General features: G+C 40.2%; 2 protein-coding genes across 3 annotated transcripts; both read right to left on the reverse strand.

The window, feature by feature from the left end:
- Positions 1-755: 755 nt before the first annotated feature.
- On the reverse strand, positions 756-5721 carry LOC139637003 (probable polypeptide N-acetylgalactosaminyltransferase 8). The gene is made up of 11 exons (XM_071505473.1): positions 5289-5721; positions 3810-4059; positions 3473-3639; positions 3165-3348; positions 2825-3022; positions 2424-2538; positions 2132-2317; positions 1838-1975; positions 1439-1534; positions 1184-1351; positions 756-993 (listed from the first exon to the last, which is right to left on the reverse strand). The coding sequence occupies exons 1-11, from the start codon at positions 5455-5457 to the stop codon at positions 859-861; spliced, it is 1806 nt and encodes a 601-aa protein (XP_071361574.1). The 5' UTR covers positions 5458-5721; the 3' UTR covers positions 756-858.
- A 636-nt stretch (positions 5722-6357) lies between these two features.
- ndufa9a (NADH:ubiquinone oxidoreductase subunit A9a) lies at positions 6358-12731 on the reverse strand. 2 transcript variants are annotated; one of them, XM_071505484.1, is made up of 11 exons: positions 12576-12731; positions 10864-11037; positions 10247-10344; positions 10032-10123; positions 9549-9690; positions 9294-9396; positions 8867-8937; positions 7837-7913; positions 7171-7266; positions 6764-6830; positions 6358-6642 (listed from the first exon to the last, which is right to left on the reverse strand). In XM_071505484.1, the coding sequence occupies exons 1-11, from the start codon at positions 12628-12630 to the stop codon at positions 6472-6474; spliced, it is 1146 nt and encodes a 381-aa protein (XP_071361585.1). In that variant the 5' UTR covers positions 12631-12731; the 3' UTR covers positions 6358-6471. The 2 variants fall into 2 exon arrangements, with proteins under 2 accessions (XP_071361585.1, XP_071361593.1); XM_071505492.1 differs by lacking the exon at positions 12576-12731 and adding an exon at positions 11602-11653.
- Between the last annotated feature and the right edge of the window lie 538 nt (positions 12732-13269).

Consider the following 13269-nt stretch of genomic DNA (forward strand, 5'->3'; position numbering starts at 1 on the left):
ACATATTTTGTAGACATCAAATATAGAGGGTGACTGGCACACACACACAAAATGAATAAAGCAATCAAAATATGCCTCTATTTGCCCTGATCCAACAAACATAAAACAGAGGCTGGCTCAAAGAGACAGTATGTTCCCATAATCCAGAAGAAGCAGTTAAATGCTGTAGCTAAACTGGGTCACTGCACAATGAAGTTGCTCATTCATGGATGTGTCACACAGTGGGTGTTGTGTCTGGGTGTGGCACCTCAAGAAAGTCTGGCTTGTTGTGCATTGTGTGCTGCTGATATTAGGTGTGCCTGCATGCATTAAACGACACAAGAAACAACATGGCGCAGACAGTGCAACATGAAGTGGACGTCTTTAAATGCTGGCACCTGTAACCTCTTGTATGTAGACATTGTGACATAATGTCCCAATGAATGCTTATGGCAAATATTGCACAAAATATTTTTAACGTGATGAGATATAAACAACACACAAGAAAACATATGACCTGACTAAACATATGAGTTGAAAATGACTGTGGCTTATTTCTACAGTGCACTGTCTGATTTGATTAATGTTTGATTACAAATGTTCATCCCGTAGCTATTTATCCTCCCGCAAGGTCACAGTCTGCTCATATACGATTCATCCTGGATTTTTTCATGCCTGTTACGGCCATTTGAATTTGCAGTGCCGTAAAAAATACTTTGTTGGAATTTAAGTTTTTTTTTTAAGTTAGTCAAAGGAATTACTGCAAAAACACAGCATGGGAGTTTAGATTTTAATTTGTAGTAATCAAAAAAAGGAAAATAAGATCCAATTTGAAATGATCCTACTTTAATACATTATACATTTAGATTAAGCACTGAACTAAAAACTTTTTACAAGATGCTGAATCCTCCAGCTCTGTCCACTGCACTGCTGAATGATGAGCTCATAGTAAGAGTTTTCTCCCTGGGCGACCTCGAGACATCTCTTTGTTGCTTTGTTTCTGATTGCTTGGCCCTGCAAAGTGTGATCAATAGAGAGCATTAATAAAATGGTTACATAAGTTCCTCTAAAACAATATTTTAAAGCGCCTCATGTGTAAGTTTTCTGAGGTTGGTGCTTTCTATTGATACTATCTGAAATGACGTAAAGTAAACTGGATTGTTCAAAAAGTCACTGGTCTGACTGCTCCCAGCTAAGATCTTACTTGTTTGAAGTCCCAGTGCATGTATAGTTGATTTAGCTTTGCCAACTGACAGTCATGGAGGGTGGGGGTGCTGTCAGAGCCTGGATCAACCAGGCAACGGTTATGGTTGTATTTATGAGCTTTAATCCCGCCAATGATGATTTCGCCATCTGTGTTGTAGTAGCAGTGCTGGTGAGAAAGATAAGGCATGATTTGATGATTCACTATAATTGCTTCTGTATCAGTTTCCTTTTTATCTGTCTTCTTATATAATACCTGCGGCTGCTGGGAGTGGCACTCATACAAGACGGGGATGTTTCCTGGAACGGCTCCCTGGTCCACACAATACTGCTCAAAAAATGTGTTCTTCAGCTGTAAATGTTGGTGTCATTGTAAGGGAGTTATTTACTTCCTCTGTGTTTGTCTACAGTGTGAATACTCATTTATGTGTTTTTTTATCTTTTAAAATGCAATATTAATTTTCAACTTTTGCATGGCTTCATTTTTACGGTTTTCCCACAGCACATTTAACTGCTGAAGATAATACACAATAAACACAGTTGGTCTTTGAACACCAGATTTCTGATCTTGTATTTGCTGAATAATATAATTTATACCATATCATATAAGATTAATTGTTATATTGGCAAACTGACGACTGAAATTGGCCCTTACCACGCCATACCCCAAGAGGTTATCCCATGTTTCCAGACTTGGATAAACATTGTCCAGGTACCACTTGAAAGTTTTACACTGAAGCTCCTCTCTGAGCCTCTTCCTCACGGACACATCGCCAGTATCAATTCCATGATCCTGTGTGTCACATGTCATGTCAGAAGGTGTCAGAAATTTGGTAAAAATCTCTATTCATTGTATTAAAACAATGAATCCTTCACAAAACTGCATTTAGTTAATGTTATGTATTTGATGAAAACGTTTCTATATGCTCCAGGGATATAAATCATCAACCTCAAGAGGAATGTTCCAGGCAATCATGACATTCCTCTTGTAATCATCCAACCAGATATCAGCAACCCTCAAGGCATTTCTCCTCATGGTAGGGTTGAGGTCAAGTGCGTACGGTTTGTGTGCCCTCTCAATGTGAGCTATCTTGGAGCAAGGCACAACCTCGACACTTCCTCCACACAGCCACACCTGAACAGGCAAGATACACACCAGATGGTCAATTCTGTAAAACTTTAACCATAAATGATTTAACTGTGGCAATTTTTATAACAGTATAATAGTTCTGGCCACTCACTCGAATCCCAAGCTCAACATTTTCTCCTCCATAAACTGTCATGCCACCATCAAGCCCGCCAATTTCTCCAAGGAAGCCTCTGTCTGCTGCAAAGATTCCCATAACAGAGGGACTCCTGTCCCAAACCAACATTACAGTGCCACTTGCATTGTGCCAAAAAATATTGCAGTGATTAAAATGTGGTTGCAATGTTACATCATGTTTATGCACATGACACTATACAAAGAAACAATATTCCCATAAATGACATGCACACAGATTTACAGCTTGTAAGGTCATTAAGTGAGATAAGGTTTGTAAAAGGAACTGTCCCCACTGGGCAGGTGTTCTAGCTCAAGGTCTAACATAATCAACCTGTTCATTGTATTCTGGTAAAAATAAAGTATTGCTTGTTCACATACTTCCCAGGCTGTGACTCATCCTCCATCTTCAACCACTCTGGGCTAAAGGATTCGTACATGCACCACAAAGCCCAGTCAAAGCCATGAGAAGATGGCCAGTATCTTTCTACATGTAGGTCATCATAATGGACCTTATCAAAGACGGGGGACACTACCACCGTCCTGTCAGCTTTGATCCTGGCCAGCAAAGGTTCTGCCCTGCAAAGGACACCAAAATAAAATAGCACACAAGAAGAGAAGGTAGCGAAATTGACCATTTTTGAACAGCATTTGCGTAGGATTATAATCAGAAATTAAGACAATGAAGGAGTTTACCCCTAAATTTGAATCATGTGCTTACCATCCCTCTGTAGCTTCAATATGGGCATCCAAAATAGCCACAACATCAGCTGTGGCATGCTTCCAACCTGAGTTCCGTGACTGTGACAAACCCATTTGTCGCTTATGCCGCACTTTTTTTATGAGTCCGGGCCTCTCTTTGTGAATCTGATCTATGTAGTCTTGTAGTGGTTTTCGAAGGTCATCTAAAAATGTAGCCCACAGTCAAATGTATAAATAAAGGAGTACGGATGACTACAACCACTAGTTGATGTAGATCAGGAGACAGACATTTGAGAGGAGCATTGGCATACTGTATGACAAACTTACTGTAAGTGCTATAGTCATCCACCAGAATGATCTCCCTGAGCAGGTGCTGAGGAGTGTGGGTGATGATACTTCGTATTGCCCTCTTAATGATAGAAAGAGCTTCGTCTATGTAGATGAGTACCACACTGATGCTTGGCAGGTCTTTGGGGTAAGTCTTTGTCAGACATCTAAATGGTGAAATGTGATGTTGTGACAGATGTGAATAAATCTAGTTAATATCTCACTCAGTTATCAAGCAAGTTTGTCATTTTGACCCCTTTGTAGATTTTTCTTTTCAATGACACAAAATACTCAAACTTCCCCGTAAATATTAGGATGTCACATGACCAGAAGTTACCTTTTATCTCTTGTATCTGGAAGCTTCCTGTCAAGTGGCAGCTGGTTGCTAAGGAAGGCGTTGTAGCCATAAATTTGAAACAGAGCTTCGGCCTCTTTCTGTTCATCTTCTGACAGGCCATCGCCCCACTTGGCAAATAGGAAGGAGTCTGGATATAACTTAGGCACCACAATCTTCTGTTTTTCTTGGTTCACATTTTGAAAAAGTTCATTGGTGGAGCCTTTTTGACCGGATGCTTCTATTAGCTTTGCTTTAGTTGATGGCGTTCACAAAAAGACAGAGAAGGTTGGCAATGGAAATTATGATCATAATTCAGTTTTATTGACAGTCTCTCAGCAGAAGTACAGATCTGTCTGGAAATACAGCCGCATGTTCATCTAATACTTACCTCAGTCAAATCAGCTAATTTACATCTTGTTTCAGTTTATGACTGACATCAAAAGTTCTTTGTGTTTTCCTTCAGTGTTTCCTATTCTGTTCTTGTTTCCGCATGTTATTTGACAGAAGTAGAATCATAAAGCCACAGGAAATGTGCAAATTTATCATTCACATTGAGACATGTAGAGCCAAGGCAGACACGTCTTTGCCTCAATTGGCCAAGTGCGATGTTACTTATATCAGTGTCCACACACACACATATATTTGTGTCTTTAAAAGTTTGTATCCAGTTTGAAGAGACCGTTAAGGTTTATACCATGCACACTGGGAATTCTTTATTTTGTTTGCCTGGAAGATGTCCATTCAGGTTTGTAATGGACAGTATAACAGGATGATTTGAATGCAGGACTTTAACTTGCCATAGACATTTTTCTTGCAGTACTGTTCAAGTTACTAAAGTAAACAACCTCAACACATGTAGCAGCTGTTTCATTTTAGGGGTATTGTTTGAGAGCATGTTAAATTGGATGTCAAGTGAGCCTGTGATGATTATCAGTAATAATGACATGGATCAAACATGAGAGAAGTTGATAAAAATGTGTGAGCTACAGTCTTGTTCTGATTCCGCACTTGGTGAAATGGAAAAACATGTTAGAAAGAGTGCTGGAGCTAGTCAGATGCCAACTATCAGTAAAAACCCAGTAATGTCCGGTCCACTACAACCAAAAGTTAAATGAGTTCACCCAGTGTCTGAATGTCATTGAATTGTCAATCAAAGCTTTGCTGTGAACAGAAATATCCCACCGAGTCATCAGACAAGATCATGATATCAACAGATGCAGAAAGCTAAAATACATTTAAATGAGGATTCACTTGCAGGTTGGTTGATTTCACAATGTGGATCTAAGTGACTAACAATCTCTTGGCCTAAGAGTTCTTGTTTATGCGGAAGTAATCAATGAAAGCAGGTTTCTTCTTGTTAAATTACTCATTACCCATGAGCATCACATACTCAACAAATAAGGTTAATTTCATTCTGAATCTACAGAATCTGGACAGGCCTCCAGATCTTTTTGAGGTTACCTCTGAGTTGGTACTCACCCAGCCTGTTTAGACTCTGTTCAATCCGGTCCAGTTTCCCCGAAACACCTGCTGCAACTCCTCCAGGAAAAGATTCACCTGCTCCCCAACTCCCGATCATGTAGATGATGATATATATTAAAAGTAAAAAAGCTCCAGTTATCCAAGTTCTTCTCATATATGGCTTCATTGTGGCTTCTCATGAAGGGTCCCATCAATGTCATTCTGTTTTCTGTGCCATGCCAGCAATTCTTCTTTCCACAGACTTTACAGCTCAAGCTGTTCAATAACTCACCTTATCTCAAAGATAACATTTCCCACTAAATGCACATTCAAGGACTGTTTTGTGTGAGTCTTTCACTTCACAATTATTAGCTTGTTAAAATTCAAAGTTTAACAAGGCTGCGCAAACAGACTGCAAATACTCTGCTTTAAAAGGATTCCACAATACCTACAAATAATACTACCTTACTGGGTTGAGGGTGGAGGGATGGACTCATTTGACGCTATCACACCAGAAATATAAAAGAGGTTTCAAAGTACACTTGAATATTTACTGTGCTTGCAAACCTTGTTCATTTCGCTCACCTTCCCCCCAGATGATCTGAATGTTTCATCTTACACAGTGCATGTAATTAGGGTCCAAATAAATAGATTCTATATCAATCAGTAGTTCATTACCATTGTGTAGGGTATGCATTGAAGTTAGTTTTGATTACAGTCCTATAGTCGCTGTTGATCTGATTAATCCATTGTGATTTCTATGACTTGACATTAACATTTTCAGTTTCATAAATCACTCAATATATTAGCTTTATACCTCTAAACACTTTAGTTTGTCCTCATTCATCTTTGCAAACCTGCTCCTCTCCCAGGTAGCAACTCTCCTGCAGACCACTGCAGGGTTTGGTATTGTCACTGCTGTTTAATTATAACAACTTTAATTTAAGTGAAGTAAAACAAAATATCAAAGTACAGTGATGAATGACATGAAAAACAGGTGAATACTCTTTAGGGGTACCGTGATTGTAACAACAACATTCTAATATCGAATGAGAACAGTATATAACACTCAAAACAAGAAAACCCCTAAAGGATAATTTTTTTATTTATGTACAGAATACAGTTAAAGACAAAAGGACAAAGCAGAGATACTGACATCCTCTGGCTGCCCTAGCGATGGTGAAATTTTTTATCAGGTAGATCAATAGTTGACTGTCTTGGCTGGTTTTGTGTCATCCAGATCAGCTTCCAGATAACGGAATCGGCGGTGACGACGCAGAATCTCAATTGCCTTTTGTTCTACGCTAGAAGGAGTGATCCCGAGATCCTCCAGACCAGGAAGTCCTGGGTACTTCATGTCTGTTGTGTGAAACTGGAAGGTGAAAGCACAGCACAGAATTATAGGTTGTACATTCCTTGCCTATAATAAGCACAAATAGTGCAGTAGAGGCTCCACAACTGGTGGCACAATTCCAAAATCTTGGTTTTCTTACCCGGTCCACTTTGTCTGGGGTTGTCCAGGGCTCAAATGGGTTCATTGCAAAAATACGAGCCGCAAGGCTGAAAAGTTAAAACACAGGTGATCCCATGAGTGTGTAGCAACATTTGTAACCTAGAAACCCCTGTAGAGTGTTTGATTACTGGTGGCTCTGTGGGGGAATATTTAAATGAGTGGGTTCCTGTAATGTTTTAACGTGTTCAATTAGCACATGCACACCACAAACATTTCTGTTTAATGAGAAAAAGGACCTGTCGGGAAAAACTGCGTACTGATGGGAGTGTACTTTTCAATCTTTCCACCATCTTCTTTGTTTAGTTCAACAACATGCCTTCAGTGTGGCTGAATGCTTGAGACAGTCATACAAAAGATGAAAAATGCTGATGAACATGAGGAACTTACTGATAGAGCGGGCGAGGCAAGGGGTAGGGCACAAAAGGTCTGTGTGCCACAGCGTAGACGTACTCCACCAGGTCATGAAGGAGGTAACGGTTGGGGCTAGGCAACAACAAAAGACAAGGTAAACCAGTCTGTGTAGGAACATCCTCACTGTGTCAGTCTGTGCTCACAAGAACATGGTTCATGGACCAACATGTTTACATGAGCTTTATATGAGCACAGTCATCAGTGCCATAGATTTCATCGAATTCAAACTAACAGGCTAGACCAGTCGCCCCACCCACCAAACACTGCTTGTAACAAGGTACACCTGTTTTCAGTAAGCTGCATCGTTTTGGTTACTGGGGGAACCTTCCTGCTTGATTTCTGAGTATTTTAGCTCTGCTGTGTTCCATAGGCATTGTATTAAATGTCCATCCTTGTGTGCCTTCTTATTGCACTGTTCAAGCTCTTGAAAGGCTTTTTTACACTTTCTGGTAGATATAAACTTCACTGACTGTTAATCAAGCACTGTGATTCGGAAGATTACATGTAAATTACAACCACAAATTTATCATTGAAGTGCAATGTTTATTTAATTTAATTTGCTTAAAGTGCCTGAACAATAGCATTTGCTGAACCTGAAGGCACAAGTTTTCAAACTACATTTTCTGAGAGGTGACGACCTACCCAACTAGGGCATATGTCTTTCCATCAGCATCAGGGTCTCTGACAGCATTGATGATGGCCTTGGCCACATCCACCACCTGAGGGAGGAAGGGGACAGTTTCGCAGGTTTACACAGGTTCCTGTGAGTGCAGTGAGGTATGTGATTTTGTTAAGAGTGTCTTATTTCCTTAAGCCTTGGGCAAACATGCTACTTATCAACACAGACTGAAAATGTAAAAACTGGAAACACAAGTTAGACAGCTTACTTCAAGTACAGTGTGATTTGATAATTGCAGCTGTGAGAATGCTGATAACCACTAGAACTTGTAAGATGTTACAAAGTTCACAAAACTGTGAACTTACTCAATTAAGTGCCATGATTAGGAACAGGTTTTTATGCAGTCATGTAGCAAAAAAAAAAATGCCAGCACTGTATTTACTACTTTAAAGTGATAGTATCACTTGTAGTAGATTCAGATCAGTGCACTGCCAGTTTTGAGAAGCAGCAGGAGCACTGGAAGGGAACAGCAAAAAAAAAAAAAAATGCATTTAAGCCACTTAAAAACATGCCCACACAAAAAAAGCTAATACAAGTTTAAATGTACACTTTATTTTTAATATTTTCACCACTTAATCTTTCCGCCTTTACTTTGGAACCTCATTTTCTTCACAGTTGAATTACTGTGTTCCTATGCACAAGCGCACCTTCAGTTAGCCCTTATAGCTTATACGCTAAACATAGCATACATTTAAACTGATATTAGCTTTGTCAGTGGCTAAAACATGTGTTTGCAGATGGCTCTGTCCACATCAGCACATTGCTCAACTTCTGTGCTGGTGCTCCCAGCTGCTTCTCCAAACTGGGAGCATGCTGATGTGAATCTCCTGTTCCTCACACAACATTAATTTATACAACATTCCTGTCATCAAACGCCAGTTAGCCACCTAACACTGAATCAGCCCTGTGAAGCTACTAACTTACTGTTGTACAGGCAAAGATGGCTTAACTAGAATACATTTTGGAATAGCTCCTTCCTTTCAACAAACTTACATATACTGGCTGCTTCACCGTCTTCTTCCCCAGGGAAATAAGTGGAACAGCATTGCCAAACCAGCGCATGTCTGAAAGAGGATTAAAGCCACACATGAAATTTTCACTGGCTAGCTGGTTAGCAGGCTAGTACAGACACTGGAACACTAAATGCACAGCAACTAACCACAATCACTGACAGCGAGCACAACAATATTCACACTCATTCCCACCACACAGAGACTGACATGTTGGTGTACTGGTCAATCACAGTCTCCGACTGCTCTCATGGTCTCCTTCCGACACACGCAAACACACAAACACAAACACAAATATACATACACAAACACAAACACACACACACACACACACACACACACACACACACACACACACACACACACACACACACACACACACACACACACACACACAAACAACTTCTTACTTGCGTAATAGTTGAAGAATCTGTCCTCCCTCCCAAAGATCTCAGAGGGCTTCATGATGATAGCGTCAGGAAACTCGTCTCTCACCGCGGTCTCTCCTACAGCCTATGGTAAAGGAACATTGTATACAATCATCACCTACATTTAAATGTAGCCAGCGCTGGCTTTGACATGTAAATACACTACAACAGACATAGAGATACACCAGTTTGACTGAGTGGGGGAGATGTGCAGTATGTAGAGAAACAGCCCACTACCTTGTTCCTCAGATACTTGGATGGGCTGCGTATGTCAGCGTTGAGGTGAGACATATGGACAAACTTTGTGATGCCGGCTTCTCTGGCTGCCTTGGCAATCTGCTGAGGGATGGAAACGAAGACGTCCTCAAAGCGATAGTTCCTTTACCCAAAAAGCAGGAAAAAGCAAAGCTTGCATGTGAATGCTTACCTACAATTTACAGACCAATGCAGCAAAGTCCTCCAACTGTCAGCTTATACCTACATCCAGTGTCCGTGCATTCATATCACGACTGCAGGTAACAAATGTCACCTTATGTGAAAATAAAATCTATACACAAGAAATGTTATAATAGAATATTTAAAGTTACTCTATGATCATGTGAGACCATAACAACACAGTGACACACACTGTACCATAGTGGGAGAGGATTAAAATTCTTCCTCATGTGAAAAAGACAATATAATATAAATCAAATGCTTTGAGATGTCTTCCCCATATACCTTGTCTCATATTCTCTGCCCACCAAGTTGATGACCACATTAGAGTGCTCCAAAGCTCGCCTGATGGAGTCTTGGTTCCTGGCATCCCACTCCTGCAACATGACAGAACAGAGACAATACATCTGCATTTAAGCACCTTAAGTACTCGCAAATTGAAGATTCCACCATTAGTGAGTGTTGCAATATGTCTGCAAGATGCAAAGTGGACATCTTACCATGAACATGATCTGTCCAAGATCACCCATAGGCTTGAAGTACATCAGGTCATACTGATCACAGCGGTGAGGGATTATAACCTGAGAGCCAATCCGACCTGCAGATCATCAGTGAAAATAAACATATACAATCACGTTTATGCATCATCAATTTGAAATTGAATTGTTTCTATAAACAGTTTAACTGGCCATTCATAGCAATAAATCATTAAAATATTAACTTTTGCCAAAGCTAACTCCAGAGAATTTAACAGAACAGAAGTTGATTGATATATTGTCTGATCCAGATCAACCACTTCTATTTAGACAATTGATCAAAGACCATAACTCCAACGTATAAAGAAACCGCAGAAATCGAACCCAAATCATCTTTAAACTACTTATACTAACCATGTTCCATAAATCCCTGCTGTAATATAGTACAACTCTCTTTTATAAAATAACAAGTTGTCAGCATCAAAGATAGTATTTCTTTTAGCTGAGATGATATGTTATCTGGGATAATGGACACAGGATATGATGTCTACAAACACTAGCTCAAAGTTTTCTCTAGATAAAGTAAATATCAATGTGAGTATAGTTTACCATTAGTATTTATGCTATGTTTTTGAGCTCACCCAGCCTATTGACAACATAACGACCCAGGAAACCTGTGGCACCAAACACCGTCGCCGCTATCCCACTGGAAGAGGAGCGCCCTCCTTTCCCTTTGGGGATGACGGCATGGTGCAGCTTCCTCTGCTGAACTGTGGAGACAGAGGCAGCTGAAAACACAGCAGGGGAGCAGCTGCCTATTGAAAGGAAAAGAACACAGGCAACATTCAGTCATTCAGCATCAAAAGGGAGGATATCTTCAGTTGCCAAATAATTAGATACACGTAACTTAAAATGAATTCAGTCTAACACAACAGCCCTGAAATAAATCCCACTTTCATGTTAAGTTCAGTTCAAAGTTCAGTTTTTGATGAAACTGTATGTGGTGTTCTTTAACTGTATGGCACTACAATAAGAGATATTCCTAATACCTTTTGTAAGTTACCCTTGTTGATACAAATGGGGTGAACAAATATTAAAAACACCTCTCAGTTTAACGCCATACAACTCGACATGAGCACAAACTACAGCCCCCATTACGACAATAACATTGAATCGAAATCTCTTTTTTTACTCTTTAAAAAAAAGTGATTTACTCAGACATGTGCCAGTAAGTGGCAGTTCTATGGATGGAAACACGTTGTTGATGAGAGAGGTCCGAGGAGAATGGCCAGACTGGCTGGCACTGACAAGAAAGGCTTTGGTAACCCAGATAATCATTCTTTACAGAAAAGCGTCTCAGAAAGCACAGTGTGTTGAACCTTGAGCTGGATGAACTACAACAGCAGAAGACCACATCTGGTTCCACTCCTGTCAGCCAAGAACGGAAATCTGAGGCTGCAGTGGACACAGGCTCAACAAAACTGGACGGCTGAAGATTGGAAAAATGTAGCCTGGCTTAATGTGTCTGGATTTCTGCTGACACATACAGATGGTAGGGTCAAAATTTTGCATCAGCATGAATCCATGGACCCAACCAGCCTTGTGTAAACTGTCCAGGATGGTGATGGTGTAATGGCGTGGGGAATGGGGCATTATTTGAGCTCCTTAATACCAATCAATCCCAATTTGAATGCCACAGCCTATCTGGGTATTGTTGCTGACCACGTGTATCCCTTTATTATTAATTTATCATCCCCTAATGGCTACTACCAGCATGACAATGCAACATGTCACAAAGTCTCTCCAAATGGTTTCATGAACATGACAGCGGTAGTTAGCAACTATCGCTAAATGTGTCACTGTGCAGACACATATCACTGTCAGCATCGTAGTCATTTACAACTCTCGCCACTTGTAGATCAGTCCGACATGTAAAACTGTTGCAATGCAGAGTAACAATCTCCTGTGATGTTAATTCATATTGATAAAAACAGGGTGTTTTGAGTCTCTGTAACAGACGTCACGTCACGGTGGCCTGGAGAGGGAGATAGCCGAAGCTCAGTACACATTTAACGCGTTATTCTTCATTTATTATTCCACAAAGTGATGCGGGGATTCGGATATTCGGTACCAAATTATACTGACATGTTTTAAAGGTCCAAAATGCTAGATACTAGCTAGCTGAAGCCTTTGCTAGCAGGTTATTAGCCGAGCCGGTTAGCAAGGTCACTCAACCCTTGTGTGCAGTCTGATGAGAGTGTGTGCTGAAATGGAAAAGGTGTACAAATCTGATATATCATACTATCAGACACACATATGCATGTGTACTAGCAACTGTTTTGACGTTACTCACTTGAAATCTTTGGAAGGACACTCGCAGGACGGCTAACCAGCGCTACGGTCGCCATCTTTCCGACTACGGCGTACCGTACGGGCCAAAACACCGGCACGTCAACGACGTATTCCCGGCAGTGGTGGTCTGAGCTGTCTATGGTGGAGTGACGTCATCCATGAGTGACGTACACGCAAGGCAAAATACAAGCCAGTGGATGAGGCGTTTATGGGGCAGCGTGGCTTGGCGTAAATTTATATTTTTACTTTGCGCCTGGATAACGTACGTCTGGATACAAGACCTAACACTTGTTCATTAATTAATTATGAATATGCTTTTGAATTGATAATTTCCTGTCACCTAAAGAAATCCTATATTTTGGTCTGTTAAGTCTCAGACAGTAATCTTCACCATATTTGTCATTTACATGTCTGTTTTTAAACCTAAGGATCCATGTTCTGTTCGATTTTCACTTTTGAATAAACAAAAATACAGTTTAATTATGTCGAATGCATATTTCAATGTTTTAACACAGACAAATGTGTAGGTTTTCAGTTTTATTTATACACTAACCTAAATATTATTACTTCACTTAATTTCAAAATCACATTAGGTAAGGTGATTGATAATACCTACAGACATAATTGTACTAATTGATAAGATATGGGCTTCAAAGGTCCAATTCTCTTTCTTTTTCATACTCAGGGATTTGACT

The sequence above is a fragment of the Trachinotus anak genome, unplaced genomic scaffold, assembly GCF_046630095.1.
Source record: "Trachinotus anak isolate AG129_WGS33_773 ecotype Australia unplaced genomic scaffold, CSIRO_AGI_Tana_v1 ptg000002l, whole genome shotgun sequence".
In the NCBI taxonomy this organism is placed as follows: Eukaryota; Metazoa; Chordata; class Actinopteri; order Carangiformes; family Carangidae; genus Trachinotus; species Trachinotus anak.